This window comes from Trachurus japonicus, chromosome 7 (assembly GCF_045865225.1).
Source record: "Trachurus japonicus isolate A0001 chromosome 7, Traja_1.0".
NCBI lineage: Eukaryota > Metazoa > Chordata > Actinopteri > Carangiformes > Carangidae > Trachurus > Trachurus japonicus.
In genome coordinates this window covers 17,210,821-17,236,310 of record NC_140913.1, presented here as the reverse complement: position 1 = coordinate 17,236,310, position 25,490 = coordinate 17,210,821, and the positions used below count along the sequence as shown (strand labels likewise).

Genomic DNA, 25,490 nt, shown 5'->3' with positions numbered 1-25,490 from the left:
TGCCCTTCAGTGGGAGCATAAAAATCTACACGTTGCATTCTGAACCTCTTTAAAGAAAGATTATGAAGCAGTAAAAATACATCTTTAATTGCAAATTGTTCAAGAGAAGGAAAATATTTTCCTCACTTGGTCAACCATACCTGTAAAAGCAATACACAATACTGTTGGGCAGCAACTACCCATTATTTCCATGGTTAACCAATATGATGATTATTTTCTTGATAAATAATGCAATAATTTACCATTTTGATTTATGTGTAGGCTTTTACTGGTTTTATAATATTTATTATTTGACAGTGATAAGTCAGACTCTGACACACTTGACTGACACCGGAGGCACATTTCTCCATCACTCATCAAGAAATATTCTGCTCCCTTGTTTGTTTTTAATCATATGTAGAGCTGATTATGTGCTTTTATAACAACCTTTATGCATTTATAATGTAGAGCTTTTTATGTGTTCCTGAACATCAGTGCTTCGTAACCTCCTCTGCAACAATGACATTATAAGAACCATAACATTGTATGTTGATCTGCCTGGAGGGTGTTTTTCTCTTGCCTGCATGCGCATATGTCTGCTCATCTGAGTCCTATCTTGCACTTGACACTTGCTTTGTCTTTGCACCCATGGGTGTGTTGGTCCTAAAATGAGGTGTGTAGTCAAGCACGTTGTTGGTAACTTGCTATCTTGCAAGAAAGCAATTGCACTGTTGACCTGCAGCAAAAACCTGGTCTTAAGTCAGCCGTCCAGTATTTAACTGTTATTATTAGAGTGCATTGTCAGGAGTGTAAAATGTGCCAACATACATGGGTGCACAGAGGTCACACACTCTGCCTCTTATACACTTGAGTGTGTTAAAATGCATTAAGGTGTTGAAATCAGTCAAGTGGGTGTTTCAACTGCAGCCTCAGAAGGTCAGAGCTTTGTTAATTGTGACATGTTGTGTGTTGTATCATATTTTCATGTATCATGGATGTCTCTGCACTCGGTGGGACTTCCCCCGCCACAGACGTTTTCTATTGACATCAAAGCAGCCCTCCGACAGATGGTTCACACAGTTCTCATTCATCACCTTAATTTGTCTCCACAGTCACATAACGAACTGAAGATTTATTCACACTTCTCATAATATAACATCAAATATTTCTAATGTTGTGATTTGTGTTGCTATTTCAAAGTAGAAGCATGTTGATTCACTCAGCCCTTCTCTGACCCTCAAAGTCCACAGAGCTGCTGCTTGTGTGTGTCATGGCTGGAGTCACTGGTCAGTCACAGTATGTTATCAACTGACCGCAAATAAAATCTAACTGCGTGAAGCACTGCAGCACTGCACATACAGTAATAGCAATACGCCAAAAGTGCAAGTGCGCCTGGCTTTTAAAAGGAAAGGGGAGATGGCACTGTGATTGGTTTATTAGATGTTATGGCTGAAACACATTCATGAATAATTAAAACATTAAGTACAAGCCCTTTGTACCATGCGCCTGTCGCAGTGACAGTTTTTCCCCCTAAAAACAGAAAAAGTGACACTACACACTTCAGACCATGCCCTTTGGATCGGTAAGTGGAGCCCTCAGATTTGCTAATTTATTAGTCAAAGGTGTTCGACCACCTTTAGCACCTCCTTCTATGAAAAGTAGCCATGGTTTGTGACATTTGTCACTTGGTACTATTTTGAAAAAATCCCTAGATCCAGCAACATATTTGCTAAGTCAACACTACAGGCTCTGAACACCTCCCTAATAGAAACAGTTTATGCCAAATCATTTTGAAAGATCAATGTGGAAACTCCATGAATTGGCCAGCTGACTAATGGTGAAACTCCATCAGTCAGACGCTCAGCCACTCATGGTCAATGGTAATTGTAGGACTGGCCCAGCTGTTGCAGAGTCGAGCCAAAAATATTTACTGACTTAAAATGATCCCCCTTCAGAGAAGAGGATGTTTACAATACATGTTGTATTTAGTTGCGTCCATTTAAAACAGAGGATGAAGAGATTCAAATTAAACTGTAGCTTCTCTAACTCTTGTTTTAAGAGTTCATATGAATCCCACTCAAGTGTTATAAGAAAAGTGCGACAAATCTGTCCATTCTGTCATTGCAGATGCTGGCATTGTGCACTTAGGGCCCTAGTTTGCTGGCGCAGCGCAGGTGGCGCAAGGTAGCGCAGCCGGTCTAATGCAAGTTTCGACCAGCGCAGCCTAGCGCAAAGTCAGATTGGAAGATTGGCAGATCGCGCTGCGCTGAGATAGGCGTGGCGGCGCAGCAGGGGGAGGCGTCACAGATTCAGCTTGGTGCAGTGGAAGTTTCGTCCGAAAATGTCCCGCCGAAGTTGCGCTGAAAGCTCGCCACCTCCAACCAGGTCTAGTCTCAGCGCAGCGCGAAGCGCAGCAGGTGCAGTGGAAGTTTGGCTGACTGACCTGCAGTGCACACACGTCACCAAGACCTCACAGGCAGATCTCCACAGTTCCAGACACATTTCAATGCAATAAATATCCACAATAACCACTATTTAATGCAACTAACGGAATCAACACGTGAATTTATATCTATATAGATTGTCCCGTCACATCTGACGTCAGATCAAAGCAGAGATCAAAGGCTGTGGCACGCGTAATGGAAACTCCACCTGAATTAACACAGCAGGGACGAACTGGCACTGAAAAGCAGCTGTGGATGTCCCAAAAGCAGGACTGAGGGTGGATGACTGCATGTCGCTGCCGTGTTGAGATACCACTCTGCCCTTGTGATGATTGCTGTATTTATTTATTTACTTATTAATTCATAAGCACGTGCGACCGCATCACGCAGCCGTAATGAAAAACAAAACACAAATCATCATCTCTCTTAGTCCACCACAACAGCCTCGGTATCAGATAGTCAGTATATAGCCTACTACAGTATACTCAGCATCTCTATCACAGAAAAAAAAGAGAGAGAGAGGAGGACAGAGAGAGAGAGAGAGAGAGAGGGAGAGAGAGAGAGCGCGTCCTTGCTGATTTCATCCACATGGTGTGTGTTTATGTTGTGATTAGTGTAGCCTACACCTCTGATCTTATACACAGGGTTTGAATAAATGTGAGTTTCTTTATTAGTTTATTAGTTGTTGTTTCTTAGATTGCGTAGGGGTTCTCAGTGTATCAGATCAATCCTGGTTAAGTATATTAGTAAACTCATTATTGGTCACTCTGAGCTCGGACCTCCGGACCAAAACAGCTGTTTCCTCCTGGGAGAGGTTCGGCCTCTGGCGTCGCTGTTTCCTCCGTCCATGTCCAAGTATAAAATGACAAACTTGCAGCGCGCATCACCCGCCGCGCAGTTAAAGGTGAGGAGAGGAGCTCCTTTGATTGGTGAAGATCTGACTCGGCTGTGTCAAACTCACTCCACGCCTTTCTCTCCTCCTCCTGTCTCCCTCCCGCCCTCTCTCCTCCCTCTTTGCCGTTTGCGCCGGTGGGAGGGACGAGGGGAGGGGTTGCGCCGGTCTAAGTCTGACTGCGCGGCCCACCAATCTTGCGAAATGGACCTGGTCCACGCCCCGTTGGCGTGGCGAAGCTGCGCTGATCACAGACTTCACCTGGTCGACGAAACTAGAGCCCTTAGTGTCAAGAAATAATAGTGAGACGCCTTGTGCGTTGTATAAATACATGCATATCATAGTGTGTATTGCTGGAGATGCACGCACACTGACATGCGTTGGCAAGTGCTCAGCCATGTCACAGGCGCCAGGCTGCGTGTTCACTTTGAAGAGCTTTCTGCTGAGTCGGTGTGCATACAAAACAGCTCCAGACGACGGCGCCTTAGTAATTAAGGCCTAAAGGAGCAGCAACAAAGCCTCCCTCTCGTTTTACATTCTCTCGTTTTTGCTTCAGAGCCCCACGGCTTAATTCTTAATGCATAATATCCTTCTAAGGAAAATTCATGGAATTGGAAAACCTACTTTCTTTCAAATAAAATGTCTTTTACCATGACTGTTGTACTGCATTTATGTAAGCATGTGAGCCTGTCAGTGTGTGCGCACTTGTCTATGTGTGAGGAAAGGGAAGGATGAGAGGGCTGACCTTCCTAATGGATGGAGTGACCTGCAAGATTTAGGATGCTTCTCCACTGTCACTTCCTCATTGGCTCCTACCCACTGTGTAGCTCTCTCTCTGACAGTAATTTTAACTTTCTTGTCTGTTTTTTTCTTCTGCTGCTGTCTCACTCAGACAAATACTTACATTCCTCTTTTTCTTTTCTTTCCATCAGCTATCGCTCCAGACTTCTCACAGAATCTGTTGAAGGCTCAAACTCTGGCGCGACAGGGTGGCGACATTCTGATCGAATGCAAGCCCAGGATGTCTCCACGTGGTGTGATTTCCTGGAGGAAAGGGAAGGAAGCCCTGAGAGAGAGCCACAGGTACCAGGTTTCTTTGTGTAGAGCAGTAAATGCATTGTTGGACAGGGCCACAGTTCTTTAGTTTGTCTGCTTTACCTGAAGAATACCACTTCATTGACTTATTTTATTTTTTCCCTACTTGATATTCATGGTGACAAACTGCAAAGAACACACAGTGTGACACAATACAATCTGAGCTGCATAACACGTTCTGCATTTCACCACTTTCCCCCCGCTATCTGCATTTCTTCACTGAACTCCATTTTACTTTGCTCTCCCGGCTGTGCTCAGAGCTGGTCTCTGCACTGTTTACTTAAGGTAATTGGTTGTTCCTAGACTGCGGCACTTGGATCGATGTGCTGATCCATCAGCTCATTAGCAGCATGTAAGGCCCGGAGAGTCATTAAAGCACAAGGCAGAGGATGATCCAGACTACCACTGAGACGCACAGGAAGCAGATGAAATACCCAGAAGGACTGATCAGGGACTTGCTGCTGAATAACATACATTCTTCTGTGATGGTGGTGACACCAGGGGAACTAGCTGGACACCTTGTTTTATTAGAAATCAGGTTAAGTGCAGATCAACGCAATACGTGTGTGTGGTGCAGAGGAGTAGAAGAAAGAAAACAAATGTTAATCAGACAAGAAAAAAAAAACACCTCACCTCCGTAAGATATAATGCTGGTCAAGGTAGCAGCAGGATGTACAGTGTAATCAGTGACTTATCAGCATTCATACTGTGTCCTATCACATAGGAAGATATGCATACAGTATATGGTATAGGCCAGCTTTTAGATACATACCCATAGGTAGGGATGTGTAAATACGGTGTATCTGTTTCTAACCCACACTCGTCTGCACAGGCAGTCACAGGAAATCTATACATCTTATGAAATGTCACCACCTGGCTTCGCATTCACGAAACACTGAGCATGAACCAAGGCACACCGACGTGCTGCTGCACTTTTAATTGTGGATCTGAGAGGAAAATCTCTCATGGCATTGTTGTATGTGAGGTACACAAATGACTCATTCGTGCATTTCCACTTTGTGTTTGATAGCATCTTTATTTTTCACAGGGATGTGCCAGCAGGGAGAAAAGCACACCTGCTGGCACACGCAGTGAGATAGTGGGGGTCCAGATTTCTCATTTGATATGGGATTAATTGTTCAACTGGCTCAGCAGCTTTTCCATATGCAACCTCTGGTATATCCATCCTCGCCACAGTGGGAGTGCTGCACATGAAGTCATGTCTCACCTTCTCCTGTCAGACAGTATGGTGGGGAAACTAAAGGTGTTTGTTAATACAGATGATAATACCAGACTGAGACATCTCGGTTACAGGAGAGAGACGTTTTATTTGGAGGGTGGAGCAGCAGAATCAGCACTAAGATTATGTGTTGCAAAGGCCTGTTAAATGTTGGAACCAGCTTGCAGATTTATCATCCTCTTAAGTACTGAAAGGAAAATGCATCTATAGTGCAATGTGCAATATCAGTAGTGCCCATAAAGGCAAGATTTCCCATTTGAGATTTAACGTTACAGCCTCACCCTGAAGTGGGTGAGCTGCATACAAGATGTTAGGCTTTGACATTATTGCAGCATCTCTCGCAAACCTATTCCCCCGGTCCTGGCTCGTTAGCATTTACTTTCCTCCATATCGAAATGGGGCGGCTACCAATGCTATTACAGCAGTGGCATATCACTAATCCATCCCACTGGCTCAACTAAAATACCCATAATTCCTTCTAATCTTCCAGGGATAATGTTTTCAAGGATCTGGAGCAGGGGAGAACAAATCAACTAAGAACACAGGCAGGATCTGATTAGTTAATGAAATCATACAATGGTGATACCTACATCGGCTCGTATCCCAGGCTTGCATAACAAGATAGCCTTATAACAGGGTTGCAGTGCACTTAAAAAGGAAGCTATGAGGTTAACGATATAGTGCTTACCCTAATTTAATTTTACTGCTGACCACTGCCAGAAACTGTGAAATGGATATAGGAAACAGCTCTTAGGAATATTACCTCCTGATTGAACCACTGTGTTTAAGATTGTTATGCAAAATGACATTCATTGCTTTAACAAGCAATGTGAATCCATTTATAATCCTGCTTCTAAAACACTAAGATCTTCCCGGATATGTTTGCAAAACATAATGTGTATCAGTAGTGAATTAATTAAGCACAACTTGATGAGAGTGTAAGTTTCCAGTAACATACTGACTTAATTATGCTATCTGATTTAAGTGGTTAAAATATAATGTTTTTCATTTCCAGTCTCTTAGTTTTTGTTACACCAGAGAGAGACACAGCAAGCTTTTAGATTGCAGCCAGTAGCTCAATTTTACACTAACCAATAAGGTTGAGGTAAAGTGCCTGTTTACTATATCACTGCTCAAGATTTTATCTATCCCACAAATTTCCCCTATACTTAATTGCTCCAGGGCAACGTTTGAGAGGAGAGGGAAAGAAGTGAGAGCATGTCAGACAGATAATGCTCCTTACATCTTTATCCTGAACCATTCTATTGTAGCATGGGTGAAGAGGAAGCTACTGCACAGTTTAATGGCAAGTCTTATCCCTGTGACATCTCATATCCATAACTCTTTGTTATAGTCCATTACAAAGGAAGGGCTCAGTTCAGTTAGGAGAATATACCCCCATATCCATGGGGAATGAACTCTGTCAAGAAGGCTAATGTATTTTAATTCTTCCAGCCTTTAAGGCGATACAGGTCATTTTTGATCATTTTGGGAGGTCCAGGCTGCCTTCAAGGGATCTTTTAGAAAGGAGTGTTCAAGTCCTTCTTTGAGACACTGGCTCAACCCCATTACACCGTCATGTGCACTTTAGAAGATAAGATGGGAGCTTCTAGTGAGGATTTGCAGGGCATGGCATTCATAAGTGGGGTAATTAATTTCAAATGTGATCAGGAAATTGTTCTACAACCACAGTTGAAAGGCAGTATCAAACATTTGTTGGATATAATTTGATCAAATTGGCATGACCTTTCTGACTGAAGGAATTAACTGTGGATAGGTTTTCCACTGTAGCTTGAATTTGTAAAAGAGGTGAAAAGCTGGACCGTTTTCTGCTTTGCATCCATCAAAAATGTCAATAACACATTTAAGTTTCTTTCTTTGACAAATTACTTTTCAAGGACGAAATCCCAGCACATGTGAATTATCATAAATATTGTCCTTTTGTCAGCTAAGCCCTGGCATTAGAATCTAAGACAAACAACTGTTTCACGCCATGAAATATTAATCTGTGCTCATGAGGCTTAATGGTCTGTAATAAGTTTGTAATAATCAGGCCAAATTAATTATTAGTTGAACAAGCAATGGCTGTCTTGTTGGCTCGAGGGAACTTACTTTTAACAGTGTGATATATCTTATTGATCCCTGTAGGGACTTTTCTTCATGCGTACCCCCCGTCAGGAGATCTGAGCTGATATACTTACTGTAGTGTTGCTGAAGGACACCTCTGCATTGCAGATTCTTGACTCCAACATGGCAACAATATAGAGAGGTCTCCTGTTCCTGCTTCCATTATTGTTTTGTTTCTCTGAATTTACACAACAAATATTTAGTAATGATACTGTAACTCATATTGAAATAAAAGATTTTTTTTTTTTTTAATTTATATGGAAAACATGCTCATTCATTTTATCACTATTGGTTATTGAGTGGACTAATGGGAAGACTAATGGGCAAAAATTTCATCAATTCAAAATTAAATCCAGAACATAATAAAGTGCTCAAAAGTGAAGGTGTGTGAATATTCTGAAGCCATGTTATTAGATTTTTTTTTATCCTTGTACTGTTAACAAGAGATGTCCGGATAAAAAGCTTTAGAATATCTTTTTTTCTTTTTTGAGACTCTGAATTTAAAATAAATCTTTCACATGTTTGTACTGTTAACAAGAGGTGTCCTGTCTCGGATTAAAAAGCTTTAGAATATCTTTTTTTTCTTTTTTTTGAGACACTGGATTTCAAAGAATTTTTTTCACATGTATATCATCAGAGAACGATTAAAGTGAATTGTGACTAAGAGGTCCAATTGACACAACATAAAGAAACAGAAAATGTCAAAATGAAATATTTCTTTAACAAATAGATAACAAAACTGTAGATTACCATTCTAATCAGACTGACTGGTGACCAAAAATGAAAAACACATACCTGAGCTATACTTAATAAAATAAAGTGGTTTGTCAGTCTAAAATAACAACTTATTGCTGAAATTACTGTGAGTGAGAAACACACCATAGTGAAACTATTTCAGTCTATTTACTTTTACAGTAGAACCAAGTTTATGGAAAGACAGCAAATAGCAACCCCTCAAAGCATGATAGAAGTGCTGGGAAACATTTTTCAGTGATGTGAAACAGGCAAAATCCAGGAAGTAAGCAAAAACTTCAGTCACACTGTCTTTTACAGGCTGTGATAGATTACCTCCAGTAATTACAGAGATCAAAGGAGAAAAAGATTTTGTCTGAATCAGCTGGAATGCCTTGTTAACAGGAAAGACAAAAGCATCAAACATGAACAGTAGGTATTAAAAATGAATTATTTAGTGATACATTATACCAAGCTAGTACTGGTGATATCTGATAATGTTTGTTGTTGCACTGTCTGCAGTGCTGAAAACATGAATAAATCCCTTTTAGCTTTTAATCTGAGTACTCTGTGCAGCATGTGGCCAGTTTTTCACCAAAGTAAAGGAATGCTTTTTTCGGCATCATGGTAAACAGAATTAATCAAGCCACGAATGTATTTTCATTGTGTGCCTCAATCACCCACGGCCCTGTCATTCATTTCAGTTTAACTAAGTATTTAAATGTCTCAGGCATATGTGCATCTCATCAAACAAGTTTCCCAATCAAATGCGTTCTTTCTTTTATCCTCTTTTATCCTTGAGTTTGCACAAAATGGGGCAGAATGAATAGATTTATGTATATTTCCTTTGTGCACCTTTCCTGTGCACACTGTATTCAAGGCCTTGTTGACACTGGCATGCTTTTAAGAACTCATCCCCCACAAATCTTTTCAGTGCTCCTGGAGGGGGCATCAACATTTTAAGGTTTAGTTTTTTCAGCATAACATTTTGTGCCCTCATATTGCTCTTCCAGCACTCGCATAACAGACAAACAGCACTAGAAATTACATTTATAGCATGTATGTACAAGGACCAGCAGATATCTTTTTTATTAAATGCAAACCCAAGGATGGATTATGTTCTTTTTTCTTTATTTTCCTTTTTAATTAAATAGAGTATTTGCATTTCTGAACAAGAGCAGTTAGCAGGAGGTGGTTCGGGTGGATGGTGGGTGTATGAACCGCACAACTATCAGAGATTTGCAGTCCCATCTGTGGTCAAATGTAAAAGACATTTTAGTTAAGGCTAAGAAAATATTGTTTTACTTATTAAGAAGTCACTGTGGACTTGTTTCTGTATTAAACTACACTGCAATACTTATTGAACCTTCAACCAAGCGCTAGGAGTGAAACATTTCGGTAACACTTTACTTGAAGGTATCGTCATAAGACTGACATGACACAGTCATGAACGTGTCATAAACATTATGTCAATGTCATAATGTTGTCATTAAGTGTCATTCGGTTAACCCTAACCCTAACCCTAAACCTAACCCTACAAAAACCAAACACTGACACTTAATGACAACGTTATGACATTGACATAATGTTTATGACACGTTCATGAGTGTGTCATGTCAGTCTTATGACAGTATCATGTCACTCTTATGACGATACCTTAAGTAAAGTGTTACCAACATTTCCTGAAAGGTTTAGGTTGTCTCTATTATCAATTTGGTAACAGACAACAATGTTTTATCAGCATCAACATAACAATATTTGGGACTAAAATTTGCCAAATAATCTTTAGTAGAAAAAATATGATCTCGTCTCCATTTCATACAAAACATATTTGCAATTGCAGCTCTGGTTCACATTTAAAAGTACAAAAATGTAAATATGAACAGGTGACTCAGATGGCTCATAGCTGGATTTAGTGAAATGAAAATGGACTGAAGATGAAACTTTCTCAGCTAACTTGCACTGTTCTTATCAAGTCAGTGCTGAGAAATCAAATTGTATCGCCCCACACTGAGCTTCTCCTATTGTCACTCTGAAGCTCAAGAAGCCAATTAAAATCTCTGAGATGGGGTTAAAGTTAAATGCTACAGGATACTGGACTTGCTCATTTAGAAAAGATTGTCATGCCAGTTGAATATAAAGTGACCGCCACGTGAGCTTCTACAAGTAGTGCTTTACAGTGACTTTATTAACCTAAAGCTGTCAACCCGCCAGATGTACGTATGTATATATATATATATATTTTTTTTTTACCTTTTTATTCCTACAGAGTTACTGTGTTGGATAATGGGAGCCTTCGGATTTCCAATGTTAGTAAAATGGATGCTGGACTCTACACATGTGTAGCCAGGAACCAGTTTGGAGTAGCAAGCAGTGCTGGCAGCCTTTTGGTTAAAGGTAAGATTATTTTCTTGACTTGACTTCAGACATTGTGGAAATACTCTAAATGGTAGCTGGATGTTGCTTGTCTATAATTTATTTCATGCCAATTAGCTGTTACCTTGACAACCTTTGGTCTTGTGCCAATACAGAGAGAAGGTAATCCCCAGGTTTATGTCTTTAAGATGGGGTTGAGTACAGTGCTTATTTATTAAAACCCTTTTGTGTCATCCATTTAAATACTGGACCCCTTGCAGGTTTTGTTACCCAGGCCAGCTCCTGTAATAGTATTTTGGAGGAACATACGGCAAAGGAATTAAATGAACCAACACTGACCCTCACTGCACACTCGATGAACAAACAGTAAAAAGCAGAGTTGCTGTTAGAAGCCTCTTCGTACCTGACACATACGCAGTCCAGCTGGTTGAGTGGCAGTGGCTGGAGGAAGTGAGACAAGAGGCTTATTGCATTCATGCGCCTCAATGTTTAATTCATACTTTTTTTTTCACAGTAGCTCATAGCCATGCTCGGTTTGTTTAAGATTTCAATCCATTTAAATCACACACTTCTGCAGTGCAATGAATTTTCTAGGTCTTTCTAAAGAGCAGCGTCAACAACAGTGCTCTATTAAAATGCCTTTTGGTGATTCCTCTTCACAAGTTTTTTGAATTGCAAATTTGCTTGCATAGAAGCCCAATTTGCAGGGGTTTTTTTCTGCCTCAGCCTTTTTACATGAACCAACGCAGCTGTTATTCACTATATACTGTACATTTATGTGCGTTTCAAATGTTCATCCAAGGTGGAAGGATTCAACTGCACAAGTACTAGCATTTAGTAAAACTAGATTTTATATGCATACAGTAAATATTTTTGTTGTTGATAAGGGCTATAACTAAATTAATGCTATGGTAATCTGCAGGGTCATTCTCTAATTCCTCATTCTCGTTCATAATACTAATGACAATATGATTTCATTCATGAGCCACTTCCTCTGGCTGAGGTGTTGTACAGTCTGATAGCAGTCCTGTAGTGGAATGGGATGAGAAAAGATGAGATGAGATGATTTAACTGCAGACATCAAAAGACCTGAACTTCCTGAGGAAAAGGCCGGCTCTGCACCTCTTAGTAAATTCTGCACGTGTTCAGAGACCAGTCCAATTTACTGTCCAGATGCTCAGCTGGGTATTTATAGGTAATTATAAATGTGCATTACATTAAAAATGTGTGTGTTATAAATGTGCCCTTCCCTTGTATGTTGACTTGCTAAAGAGTGGCCCTAGACCTCTGAAAGTCAATGACCATCTCCTTGTTCTTAAAGGAGCCAGTTTTTGTTGCTCCATTCACTGAGGATAACAACGCATTTCTGCAATTCAACCGAAATATGTACTGTATTGCAGTCCATGTTATTCTGTCTGAGGTCTATAGAGTGAAAACTGCTCTTTATGCCTGTTTAAAAACATCTTCTCATTAGGCCATAGATTTACACAATAAGACTTGTCATGTACAGAGCAAACTGTAGGGGATGAGGGAGCCAATTTGTGGTTTTGCCCTCTAGTCTATAACAAGAAATCAGCATCAAGCATGACAGCTTTGCAAGCAGAAAGTTTTGCTCTTCTTATTTTGCATCTGTTACCAAACTTTCCCTAACACTCACCTGGAATGCACTACCATGACCAGTCAGTTCCCTTTAGAGATAAACAAGATAAACAAGCTGGCCTGTTTTGACAGAGCTGAATATAGACCTTTACGCCCCCTGACATGCTGCATTGGCTCGCCTGTCCATTAGATGCTTATGACATGCATGCATAATCTACAGTGGACGGGTGTATGGGTCTCCCAGCCTTTGCACTGCACTGCTGTTGAATGAGACACCCAGCTGCGAGGGACCAAAGATTATGTTGATGCACACCATGCTGAGGATGAAATGGGAGAGTATTTTGTCTCTGCACAAACAAAGCCAAATTATCGGCTCACTTCTGACCTGCAGTGGCGGTTGAGTGTTTCCTTTTGGTTGTTTCTTTAATTTTGTAGCTGCAGAGCTGTGCTCTGATTTCTGAAAGTCTCTGAAAGAGATGCAATATCAGCTCCCTAGCAGACTGTAAAGTAATTTATATTGTTTGGTTAACATCTGGGACAGATTTGTTTTGTTGCAATTCTTTCTGATAATATAAAATACATAAAGAAACAAAAGCAAGTGAACCGAAATTGAATACCTATCTATATTGCAGACACTCTGGAGAGAATAAACAGGGAAATGCTCACTTTCTCTAACTTGGTGCTTCCTGTTTCCAGAGCCAACTGTCATCACCAGTCCAGCCGGCCATCTGGACGTAACTGTGGGTGAAAGCATCGTGCTGCCCTGCCAGGTCTCCCATGACCCCACGCTGGACCTTAAGTTCACCTGGTTCTTCAACGAGCAGCTCATCCACTTTGGAAGCCACGGGGCTTATTTTGAAAAAGTTGGTGGGGTGAGTGCATCTATTTATGAATATTTTGATGTTTTCAAGTATGAACAATGAACAACATAAAGGAAATGGGATATGCCTACATCTCCTTCGGATCACCATCTTTCAAGTGTCTGAGTTGAGTTCTTTGCTATTTATTGGGCACATTACTATTTATATTTATTATTGCTGAATACTGTAGATGACATTCATATTTAATATATCCACTGGTTTTAAGTTGACTGTTATCTGTGACTCTAATGTTTGGTTTTGTACTGTAATATATTGTCAAGTTTTTGTTCTGTCTTAATTGTTTCTTGTTTGCCTGCCAAGGGCTGCAGATGCAAATGAGCTGTCAGCTAACTCTGGTGCAACTAACACATGTATGATGTCCCTGACAGATAAACAATAAACTAAGTTAAACACTTTAAATTAAACTTGAACTGGGAGAATTACACTGTATGTATATTTTTGGATCATAATTGAAACAACAAATTCTTGTGTTGGCCAAGTTACATTTTCTGAGGAAGAAAATTAAGAAGTTTAGTATCCAGTATTGATTCACTTATAGCTTTAAAAAGCATGCAGCCTCTGAGGCCTGGCTTAAATAAAAGTTATATCTGAATTGTTTTGCTTTTTATAATAATTAGAATGTCACCTTTCAGTCACCCACAGGGAAGGGGGTTATTTAAACTCTATTAAAATTTACATTTACGTCTCATTTCTCTGAATTCATTTTAGCTTCATAGTTTAAGGAGCAAAATATTGTTTGCTCATGATGAATCATACTGATATATATTTTTTTTGGACTGAACAAGAGGGCTCTCTGTTGCCTGTTCTACTTGTTAATAACACCTCCTCCCACCCTTTTCACTGACATAAGCAGCAACTAAGAAATTCATTATGCAATGCTCAGCCATGCATCACACTTGATCATCTAACAGAATTTTCTTTTCTTTTTTCATTAATTAGGAAATGCAATTATGAGGTCTTGGCTTCTTTATCACCCCTAGTTGTTTTTTTTCTCCATTGAACATGATCATGAACAACAACAGAGGCTTTAATAATTGCATGTAACCCAGCACTTCTTTTTAACACTTGACTGCATCACACCACACCCCCACGCGTTGTAGTAAAGACACCAGTGCCATATTAATGGTGGATGGTCGTATTAGTTAAAGGAGCCATTTGTAGCTATTGCCACATAGCGAATGTTAACATTAACATCTGTTTGCTTACCCGTCTAGAGGAAATTTTGTGACTTCAGCATTAAACTTTATTTCTCTCCTTGCCAACAGCTGTCTCCTTGGAAAGGCGCAGATAATGAGTTGGATCCAAATATTTTTAATGTCTGAATATTCATATCATTAATCTGAAAATAAAGGAAAGCACATTTTTATTTGATGTGCTTCCTCGACACAGTATCTCCATGTGAGGAAATGCTACAGCATTCCTTCTTAGAGCCTTCCTAAATTAAAAAAAAAGTTCCTTTGCAATTTGATTACATCTGTTCTCATCTCGAATCGGGAAAGCGGTACAAACTACTCCCGCTTCCAGTTTAAATCCAAATACAGATACTTGTGCAGAGTAGCAGGATTAAACAGACATAGATACAGATGATAGCATCTCTGAGCACCTCAGCTCGCACTAGCCAGCTAGCTCTGGTCCATTACATCACTTTAAGATCACGCTCAAATCTTCCTCGAAGACACAGCAGAGGAAGTGTAATAACCTATATAACTTTAAGAGCAGGACATGACACCCTTTTCTGTCCGGATAGAATCTACTGTGAACTCAAGGAGATTAAAACTTGTATAATGTACTTGTAATAGCAATGAGTCAATTTTTATACTGTATGGAAAGTGCAGTCTTTATCAGCATAGCTACTCCCCTTTACATATAAATCCAAGTGTTTGATTACTATCTTTTCAGCACTCAAGTTCTGTACATGTTACATAGAGATGAAAAAGGTCATCTCAATCCATTACACACACACACACACACACACACACACACACACACACACACACACACACACCGAAATGAAGAATATCAGTTTAAAGTAGGTGTGTGGGTCTTATGAAAATCATGTCTTTGAGTAAACATGAAGCCACAACCTCCTCGAGTACTGTGCTACTGCTCAGGAATTGGAGGAAATAACCCTTGATTCAGTTCCATTCAAATTTGATAGATGTGATTATTTTTAGGGATGTCCCGATCACATTTTTTTGCCCCCGAGTCCGAGTCCGAGTCATTTGATTTTGAGTATCTGCCGATACCGAGTCCCGATCCGATACTTTGGCAATGCAGTAAAGTTTTTAATGTAGATCAACTGTATCATCCCACTATTTTTCTGTTCTTTGTGCTCTACTAGGGATGTAACAATATCACAATCTCCCAATAATACTCTACCTCAATAACAAGCCCATGACATTTATTGCAGTATTGTAAGACATGCCATGATATCAAACTCTCAATGTATATTAGCACAGTAGCTCCACAGTATAATATTAATGCCGTTATCCATAAGTCAACAACAAGAACATTTGGTCAAAAATAAAATAGCTTATCATGTCTTTCTCAATCACCAGCCTCTCTCCCCTGATCCCACCCTCTCCTGCCTGTCTGCCCCCCCCCTCACCTCGCTCCTTCTCCCTCCCTCCCTCCCTCCCTCACCCAGCTCACCTTGTTCCTTCTCCCTCTCTAACTTTAAATAAATACCTGGTTCTGTATCTGCCATCACGCAACACAACGGTAGTTTTTTATTCAACAGTATGAGAAGTTTAACAATGTCCGCGACATCTGCGCGGTCGGTCCGTGTGTCGGTCTCACGTGCGTTACGTCGGACTCGCTCTCAGTAGAAGCTGCAGTGACTGTTGTTGCTGCAGGTGTGTGTAGCGCTCAAACATCAACAACAAGCTGCTTGGAAGTCAGCAGTGAAACAACGCAGCCACACACACACAAACAAACAGTGAGCTGACACGGTGACACGATCGTCTCTCACACTCTCGCAAGCGCCGTCATTTCATATCGTTACTTGTCCGCGACGACGCAGCCACACACACACACCGTGGAGCTGTGCGCCACAGACCATGCACAAAACACAAGCACGCTGCACCGAATGCGCGTCGCTTTGGGTAATGAGCGCACATGACGAACGTCTACAGTAAAAGTAATGTGTTTGAGAGTGCAAAAGATGATACATCTGAACGCCCCCCATGCGGCCGTCTTCGCTTTAGACAGATAGGAAAACCCTGACATGTAGATATGTAATATATCCGATTCCTGATCGGGATGTAACGTCCGATTCCGATCGAGTCTGAAACCACGTGATCGACCCCGATTTCCGATCACGTGATCGGATCGGGACATCCCTAATTATTTTAATGGTAAAATGATTACAAGGGGAAGTGAAGGTTAAAATGCAGCAGCACCTTTAGGTCAACTGTTTCCTGCAAATTTTAAACAAAGTGAAAACTACATTCAGTTTCTACATGAACCTCTCTGTTTGCTGTGACTCCTCTCGCTTGTACAGCTCAGAACAGAAACATATTCTTTTCTAACTGGTTTTATATGGCAATTAGTGTTTTTTCATTTGACTCACTTAAGTCAAGCTCCAGATTCAGATGCAGATGTGACGTGCAATGGACAGAGATCACCTCTTTTTATTCTGTTTCTAAAAGGCACATAACATTATGATTACAGTATTTTGTAGGGCTTCTTGAAGTTTCACTTAATTTAATAAGCAAGCTAGGAGGTTTTTTTTTCCTGCTGTGTATAAAATTTGCAAAAGTGAGAGATCTGTGACCCATTCCATCCCTAGTTATATTATTTTAATGATGGCAGGGAGTTTCAAAGAGTGAATTACTTGAAGCAACTGAATTTTTAGCTGTATAAAATGTCCCTGATTATACATCAAAGTAATTACTGAGCCTCATCCTGTTTCACAGTCCCTTATTTTCATAGATAAGACATCAACTTAACATTAGCACTAAGTTTAAAGTTAAAAGCTAATAATGCATTTGGCATTGAATGGATGTCTGCAGAGTAAATGGATTCAGAGTGAATAAAAGGGATAGAGCTGAAAGAAGCTTTTTAATTCCCCACAAAGAACCGTCCTCATAAATGATCATGAAAACCTGCACTCAGTTATTTGGCGTGTCCCTGGATTTGTCTTGTACCTTTTTCTTCCATAATGTAATAAACTGAATGCCAAAAGAAACCACTCTGACATTGCTCTTGTTTCTGCAGCCCTTTTAGTTGATCACATTGAATTTCAAGATTTTGCCCTTTTACTAGTTTTCCTTTACTCGTCTTGTTGTTTGTTCTCAACTTTACTTCTGCACTGACAGCGCTCAGCTGGTGACATCATGATCCGGAATATTCAACTGAGGCATGCTGGGAAATATACATGTGCGGTCCAGACCAAGGTGGACAGTGTCTCTATTGCCACTGATGTGGTCGTCAGAGGTAAGGATGGCCATTATACCACATTTGAAAACTCCATAATGTCAAACATCATACACCAAACTGAACATAAGAAAAATCTATGTAACAGATCTGCACGTCTGGATCTGCCTGACTCTAACTGGCTCATGCTCCATTTCTCCACCAAGTTTGGCTGCTGACAACAAACCAATAAACAAACAGACAGACAGACAGACATTGGTGAAAACATTATCTCAATGGATGGGGGTAATAAATCAAACTTCAGTAGTCAAATTCTTGCAGTAATATTTCTACCTCATAATAATCTATTCATCGCATGTGATTTGTCTTTTATTCCGAGAGATTCCATGCATAAATATCAATGCAATGAGTGATTATGGCCTGTTTTTGTCATAGTGTTCTCATTTTTTATCCAAGACATGTCAAAGCATTTTTTTACTTAGTCTTTCTCACTTTATATAAGAAACATCCAACTTCTTATCCTGCAAATAATGCAATATGCAGTAGAACAATGACTTATATTTTCTCCCACTCCTTTTCCACTATTGATTTCCACCTGGACCATTAGTTATAATGGTTGAAGTTCTTGCTTTTTTTTTTAAGCATTTTGATTCATTCAAGAACATGATTCAAACATTATGTCATTTTGTTGGCTGCTTAACAGCATGAATGATGACAATAGGTAGCAGTAGGATTCAATTATTATTGCACAAAATGATACCAACAAACAGATTTCTGCATTCACCACACCCACCTCCAGTATGAAGAGATATTCTTGTAATGTATGTCAGGGCTGTGACCACCATGGAAATCCCAGAGAACAGTTTGATTACTGTTATCCATCAACACATTTAGCAAAGACATTTCTGAAACCAAATCTCACTCTTTTTTCCAGTGAATGAAATCACGTTGATTCAATTTCATAAAAGCACTACAGCTTCCTGTATAGCCTTCTATAAAACAGCATGTTACAAGCTACTGTGAGGTATGTAATTAGAAAGCTGCAGACTTCTGCACACTGTGTCTCTACAGCGCTATATAGGAGGCACATGTGATGCAGACATACAGTATAATTGCACCGTTGCCTTCCCACATAAAACCCCTCTATGACAGTGGCTCACTACCTTTTTGACTTATGACCTCTTTAAAATAAAAATAAAAAATGTATTAACTAATGACTCCTCATCACAGGTTACACACAGTGCATAAAGTGAGTGAATTTTGCTCGTAATAACCTTACCTCATTTTATTTCACTCATCTTTAGAAGAGGTCAAACTATCTGGTCATTCTCCTGAAAAAAGCAAAGGCTAGAGAAGAATGAATATCATTACAGAAAATGATTTAATGTGTTCTTCCTTCTTGCTCTGTTAATCATCGTGTGACCCCTGTCATTTACTTTGCACTTCTACATTAGGAACCATTACTCTGCAGCCTATTATGATCTGTTTTAGCGCAAACACTGCTCTTTATAAATACAGAAAATGAGATACGATCGACTACCTTTCTTTAAACAGGTTAAGCTTGAAGCTTGAAGAGTTTTTTTTTCCCCATTTCACCCTCAATGTTACAAACATTCATTTTAGACTGGTTATAGTTCATTGTTGTACTTAAGCTTCAGCAGGTTGTTAGCAGCTGTTATCCACCCACGCTGTGTCTCAGGTTCTCTTGTCTTCATTAATCTCTACAGAACATATCATCCTTTGTTAGTGAACTGTGAGTTATCCTTCCAGGTCCCCCTGGCCCTCCTGTAGACTGTCGGGTGACAGAGATGACAGAGACCACTGCCTCACTGTCCTGGGGACCAGGCATGGATAACCACAGCCCCATCCTCAGCTACACCATCCAGGCCAGAACGCCCTTTTCTCTCGGGTGGCAAGCTGTCACCACTGGTAGGCTGGTTTCATCTGACAATCTGGTGAAGGTTTTGTGAATGTGAGGTTCATTGACTAGATAAAAAAGAGTGAAGGGGGAGTGATTGGTATTCTTTTCAAACACCACACGTAAAATGACAGTAAATAACACATCACCAGCTTGGCTTAGTTTCAGTGGCAGATCTTGCAGGGCTTTGATGAAAGGTTATTTCTGTGATGTCTCTCAGTTCCTGAGCTGCTTGGGGGGAAGCAGCTGTCAGCCACTGTCACTGACTTGAGTCCCTGGGTGGAGTATGAGTTCAGAGTCCTGGCAACCAACGCTATTGGAACAGGAGAGCCCAGCAAACCCTCCAAAAAGGCCCGCACGAAAGAAATGCGTATGTATCCCCATCTCATCACATTTTCTTTGGTGACAACATTGAGTGACACATATGTAGAAACATTCTTCTTACAGCTCTTACCACTTATACATTATGAACATTTCTATGCACTAACATGAAAATAGAGCCAGACTGTCTCACAATACTCACAACATTGAAAGAACGTCTTACTTAACACAGGGCCGAACTCATAAAGATCATTAGGTGTTGGGATTTTTATAACGCACATTTAAGTATGAATTTAAGAAAGGTCGTACCCTTTCCCTACTCTGCTTTTGAATGACAGATACTTGAGTTTACAAACTGACATAACACTGTGTTCATCTGTTAGTTCCCAGGGTGACTCCAGCCAGAGTGAATGGCGGTGGTGGTGGGCGTTCAGAGCTGGTCATCACTTGGGAGGTAGGTCCATACATTCGATTATTTGTGTGTCTGGGTGAGCACATGTAAATATGTTTTTATATGTGAAATTGATATTGATAATAAAAAAAAAACATGCATTAGTATAATGTGTATATTATGTGTAAAATACAAGCGTATATTATTTTGATATTGAAATCCATCACAATAAAATTGAAATATTATATATAATGAAATATAAACTTAGTTTTTAAGGTGACTTGGATTTCTCCAGTCAGTTTTGTCATTCAGTTATTTCAATGTGAAACTGGAACAGACAGAGATGAACTCTCTCATAGTTTTGCTATATTTCACCTCAGAATAAAACCACTTAACCAGACAGTGATAAATTCATGCTAGGCTTGCAAGTACAGTACCACTCTCAGCACTATTCTCCTAAGTGCCCTAATCCATGCATAGCTGCACTACTTTTAGGTATAATATCTTTAATATCAGTCATCTTGAGTCATCCCTCTGAGTCATCTCATACTTCCTTAGCCTGTTCCTGAGGAGCTGCAGAGCGGTCCAGGCTTTGGCTACGTGGTAGCTTTCCGCCCACTTGGGGCACAAGGCTGGATGCAGGCTGCTGTCACGTCCCCAGAAGCCTCTAGATACGTCTTCAAGAATGAAAGCATCCCTCCATTCTCTCCTTATCAAGTCAAAGTCGGGGTTTACAACAACAAGGGAGAGGGTCCTTTTAGTCCAGTGACCACCATCCACTCAGCTGAGGAAGGTGGGTATTGTTACAGCTACAGCAAAGCTTGTTTTAATTTCTCTCTGGGAATGTTCAACAACTCTAACACAGCCAGTGATTATACGTTGCACAAATGCATCAGACTGGCTTGGTTTTATTTCTGTAATTCCTTTGTTTGTATTTTTGATAATTGTCACGTACCTATCACTGAATATCTTCTTTGTTGTAAGAATTGGATTTAATATTGTGGCCCCAGACACTTTTAAAATAAGCAGTAGAAAACATATTTTCTCAAACAGCTTCTGGCTAAAGTTGCAGTCACAAACACAACCTTCTGACAAATTTTAAACAGGTTTGGTTATCTCACAGGGGACAAACACATTTAGGTTTAGCATTGTTTGAGTCAGACAAGGGTGGTAAACTGTTCATTTCTTTAGCCACAATATGCACAGTCCGGATCAACCAGGTCAGCTGAGTTCATGAAATTTTTGTTACATCGTTTTCATTGTAACAAAACTAATTAAGATGACGACAAGTTTTCTGGAGCTGTGACATTGGAGTCAGGCAGTAGGGACATGAGCAGGTTTTGGTTAGTCGTTTACACACAAAAGAAAAAGAAGATGTTTATTATAAGAAATTAAAAAATTGCAGTTATTTCATGCACATGAAGGTTTTGTGTCTGGCTAAGTAATTAAAATAGTTGCAGGGCTGTGAGATGATTTACTTAATAAGAAATTTTAAGTAAAAACTTGTATTCAACAGATATATGTTATCCATATAAATATGTGCATAAGACACAGAGAAGAGAGACATTTTTATATGTTTCACCATTTACCAATGAACTTGCAGTCCTCTCAGTGTACTTGTGCTAGTCCTACATATGCATTATTGCATTACTCTAGGGGCTGTTGTCTATGTAGAAAAGCCAGAAAAGTTATACTACACTTTGAGTAACACAAATTCCAGTGAAATCCAACGTTATGTCAATGTTGAAGCGCTCTCTCCTTCCTACACATTAATACAGCTATATTTGATAGAGCTACGCTACAGTCAATAACATTCAATAAGTCATATTGTAGGTGTGGGTGTACTGAATCCATGTCTTCTTACTATCGTGTTTTTCAGAGCCCAGCAGAGCCCCAGGGAGGCTGAGGGCGAGGAGTGTATCAGCGTCCGAAGTAGAGGTCACCTGGAAGCCGCTGGCCTGGAGCAACAACCGCAGACGCATCCTGGGCTACGAGGTCAAGCCGACACATGCATGCCCACACACAACACGACATAGTGGATAGTGCCAACAACCTTTTTTTTGTGTTTGTATAATTATTCATTCATGAAGTGAAACACGCTATATAAACATGGTTTTGCAGGATTCACCCAAACCACTGTACACTGTGGAGGTGTCAAGTTAGAAATCAGCTGCAGACCATTAAGAATAACCTGTGTGTTGTTGGTGTGTTTTTTAGTTGCGATACTGGGGTGAAAAAGAAAAGCAGGACATAGCCAGAGTGATCAAGACAGTGGGGAATAAAACTTCAGTACTCATCAGGGATCTGGAGGGCAGCAGTACCTATCTCATATCCCTCCGGGCCTATAACAGCGCTGGAATGGGCCCACAGAGCGTCACAGTCAATGTCACAACCAAGAAACCACGTAAGGACTCACTACATTGTGTTCTTCTTTTTTGAATCTCTGATAATAGCCTCATGGTCACTTTGGAGTATAAATATGATTTCACCAATAGCATTTCCTTGGACAGTGTGTCTCACCAACATACAGTAAGTACACTGTGTATAGCTGAAACCTAAAATGTGTCAATAATATTTACTCGCATCAATCTTTTATAGAGCCATTTTTGTTCAATATTTTATTTTAGTTTACATCAGCCAGCAGTCTTGCTCTTCCTCTCTTTACTTTCACAAGCCTGTTGCTTGGTTTCTCGGCACTGCACCAACATGAACAGGGTCACAATGGGTGATTTGACATACAGGCCAAGTTGGCAAATGATGAGATGTTTGCAGCTGAGGCAGGATTCCCTAAAAACACCAGCCAACTCCTCTGCATTTTGCTTCACCCCTGCTTCATTCTTCCTCTTGTTCTTTTATGGCTTCACACTTACCATTCTTGTGTGTGTATCATGCGAGCTGTGTACTCATGCACATGTGATTGTAAACAAAACAGGGGCCCACAAGTCAGAACAGTATCAGTACTCCACAAGTAGCCACAAGTAGGTCACAGTAGGTCAAAGGGAGGCAGATGTGTAGCTTCTTATGATACAGTACTGTATATGGTGATTATTGCACATAACTGTTGCCACAAGACTTATTTTACAATCCCCTGTATATCTCATCACATTATGTACTGTATATTCCAAAGAGTTATCCCTGACGATGGTATGATAAACTGATAATGCTGTGTAATTGTTTACTGACTGAGCAATTTGTTGTTTTTCTCCATCCTCTCACTCTTCTTCTCCTGTAATATTTCCCCAGCACCCAGTCAAGCCCCGGTCAAAATAATGTGGAACACTTCCAACTCCAAGGTCATCCTGAGGTGGGACCAAGTACACGCTCTGGAGAATGAGTCAGAAGTTACAGGGTATAAGGTAAAAAGTGGACAGTTTTACACTTCTCCGGTAGAGAAAGCTTAAACGGAACTGACTGCAGCCCTGACGAATAAATGGTTTTACAGATTGTAACATAACAGAGATTGACAGACTGTCACTGGGTCCAGTTACTTCATATGAGTAGAGTGCTTATTTGTCAGTTTTGACTAAATACACTAAATCATGAATTCAATTATAAGTAAAAAATAAAAATAAAAAATCTTGATTTCACACAGTAGTTAAAGGGACAACGAGGAGTTTCTATTTGGTTATAAAAAAGTATCACGTTATTGTGGATGAATCTACGCTACCCACACTTGTTAATGGGCCCATTTTCGCTATCGTTTTGCCACTATCGTTATTTTGTTATTATTAGTGGTGGCAGAAATGCTGGTCGAGTCGACCAGCTTTCTTTACTTTCGGTTTCGTGGCGAGTTATGAGAATAACACCGCCGAATCACCATTTATGGTCGGAACGGTATGGTCGGATGGTATGTGATTGTCTTCGAACCTCTGACTTTAATCCCTGATGAATGAAAACATGAGTCCGTCTTGCACCGGTCAAAGAATTTCACGGTGCGCGCGGAGGCTCATAAATGTAGTGTGAAAAGGCTTCGCTTTTCCAAAACTCCTTGTTGTCCCTTTAATTGAGAACCACACAATGCTCTATTTCATCCTGAAGTTGTATTGGTCGATTAAAGCTGCATATGAATAACATTTTTAAGTCCTCAACAAATTGCCTCATTTCCTCAAAATAACAAATAACAGCCTTAATAACCCCACTGCTGACATCCTTTTATTTCTAGCCGGATAATTTCAGCCACACACAAAATCTATAACTTTTTAAAATTGTTGTTCATGGGGAGTCATGGCTGGAAATACATACAACTTCCCACATTGTGACATTTGACTTGCCGTAACAGATTTATTTACACATGTACATTTTCTTAATTACTTCAGGGCGTACACTTCAAGTTGTTTTGAATCCTTTACCACTGACATTTGACTTAGAAATCTACTGTAAAAGGTACATACTGTATGTTAATTTCCTATATTTAGAATGTAAAACTCTGCCTATGGCTCTGCAGTTGTGCACATTACTTACATTGCACTAAAGTTGATCATCTGAAAGCTGGCCTTTCTGCATTGCACAGCCCAGAGTCGAGCTGCAACTGAAACATTTGGACTGATTCTTATGTCTACATCTCCAAGCTTATCTCTACAACACAGTTATGTGCAAATACTTAGACTGAGTCTTGTTAGCTTCAGAAGCAGCACATTACATCTCATGGAGGTGTCTGAAAACGTGAGAAGTCAGATTTACTCATCAGTGCATCAATAAGAAACTGAATGGTGTCTTGTATTTTTGGAGTGTCTTCATAGTTCCATGTCTCCAATCGTCATTATCCTTCCCTCTCTGCTTCCTGTAGGTGATGTACAGCCAGGACAAACACAGCCGGCCCAGCGTGGTGGAGACCAACACCACCTCCTTGGAGTTATCACTGCCAGTCAACCAGGACTACGTCATCCAGATTAAACCCTTCAGCGAGGGCGGGGAAGGCAGCAGCAGCCGCCAGATAACCATCCCCAAGATAGCAGGTGGGACTGTCCTGACACATGAAACATGGAAATGATGTCCATCTTCATTTGTGAGACATCATTGCAAAGACATGTATATTCAGCTGAGTGAGGGCAAAGTAGAAAACATCTACCTTCAGACACCAGTAACGCTGGTGTACAGGACTTATAAGGAATATTTTTG

General features: G+C 40.2%; 1 protein-coding gene across 3 annotated transcripts in view; it reads left to right on the top strand.

Annotated features, from left to right (window-relative positions):
- Positions 1–25,490, top strand: part of cntn3a.1 (contactin 3a, tandem duplicate 1) — an 85,626-nt gene that overhangs the window by 55,767 nt on the left and 4,369 nt on the right. For all 3 annotated transcript variants that reach the window (XM_085781638.1, XM_085781640.1, XM_085781637.1), the window contains exons 11-22: positions 4,248–4,398; positions 10,779–10,906; positions 13,181–13,356; positions 17,685–17,802; positions 19,513–19,671; positions 19,881–20,030; positions 20,365–20,435; positions 20,931–21,165; positions 22,252–22,367; positions 22,590–22,776; positions 23,616–23,728; positions 25,159–25,327. In XM_085781638.1, coding sequence (XP_085637764.1) covers positions 4,248–4,398; positions 10,779–10,906; positions 13,181–13,356; positions 17,685–17,802; positions 19,513–19,671; positions 19,881–20,030; positions 20,365–20,435; positions 20,931–21,165; positions 22,252–22,367; positions 22,590–22,776; positions 23,616–23,728; positions 25,159–25,327 — 1,773 coding nt within the window. The remainder of the gene's footprint in view (positions 1–4,247; positions 4,399–10,778; positions 10,907–13,180; positions 13,357–17,684; positions 17,803–19,512; positions 19,672–19,880; positions 20,031–20,364; positions 20,436–20,930; positions 21,166–22,251; positions 22,368–22,589; positions 22,777–23,615; positions 23,729–25,158; positions 25,328–25,490) is intronic.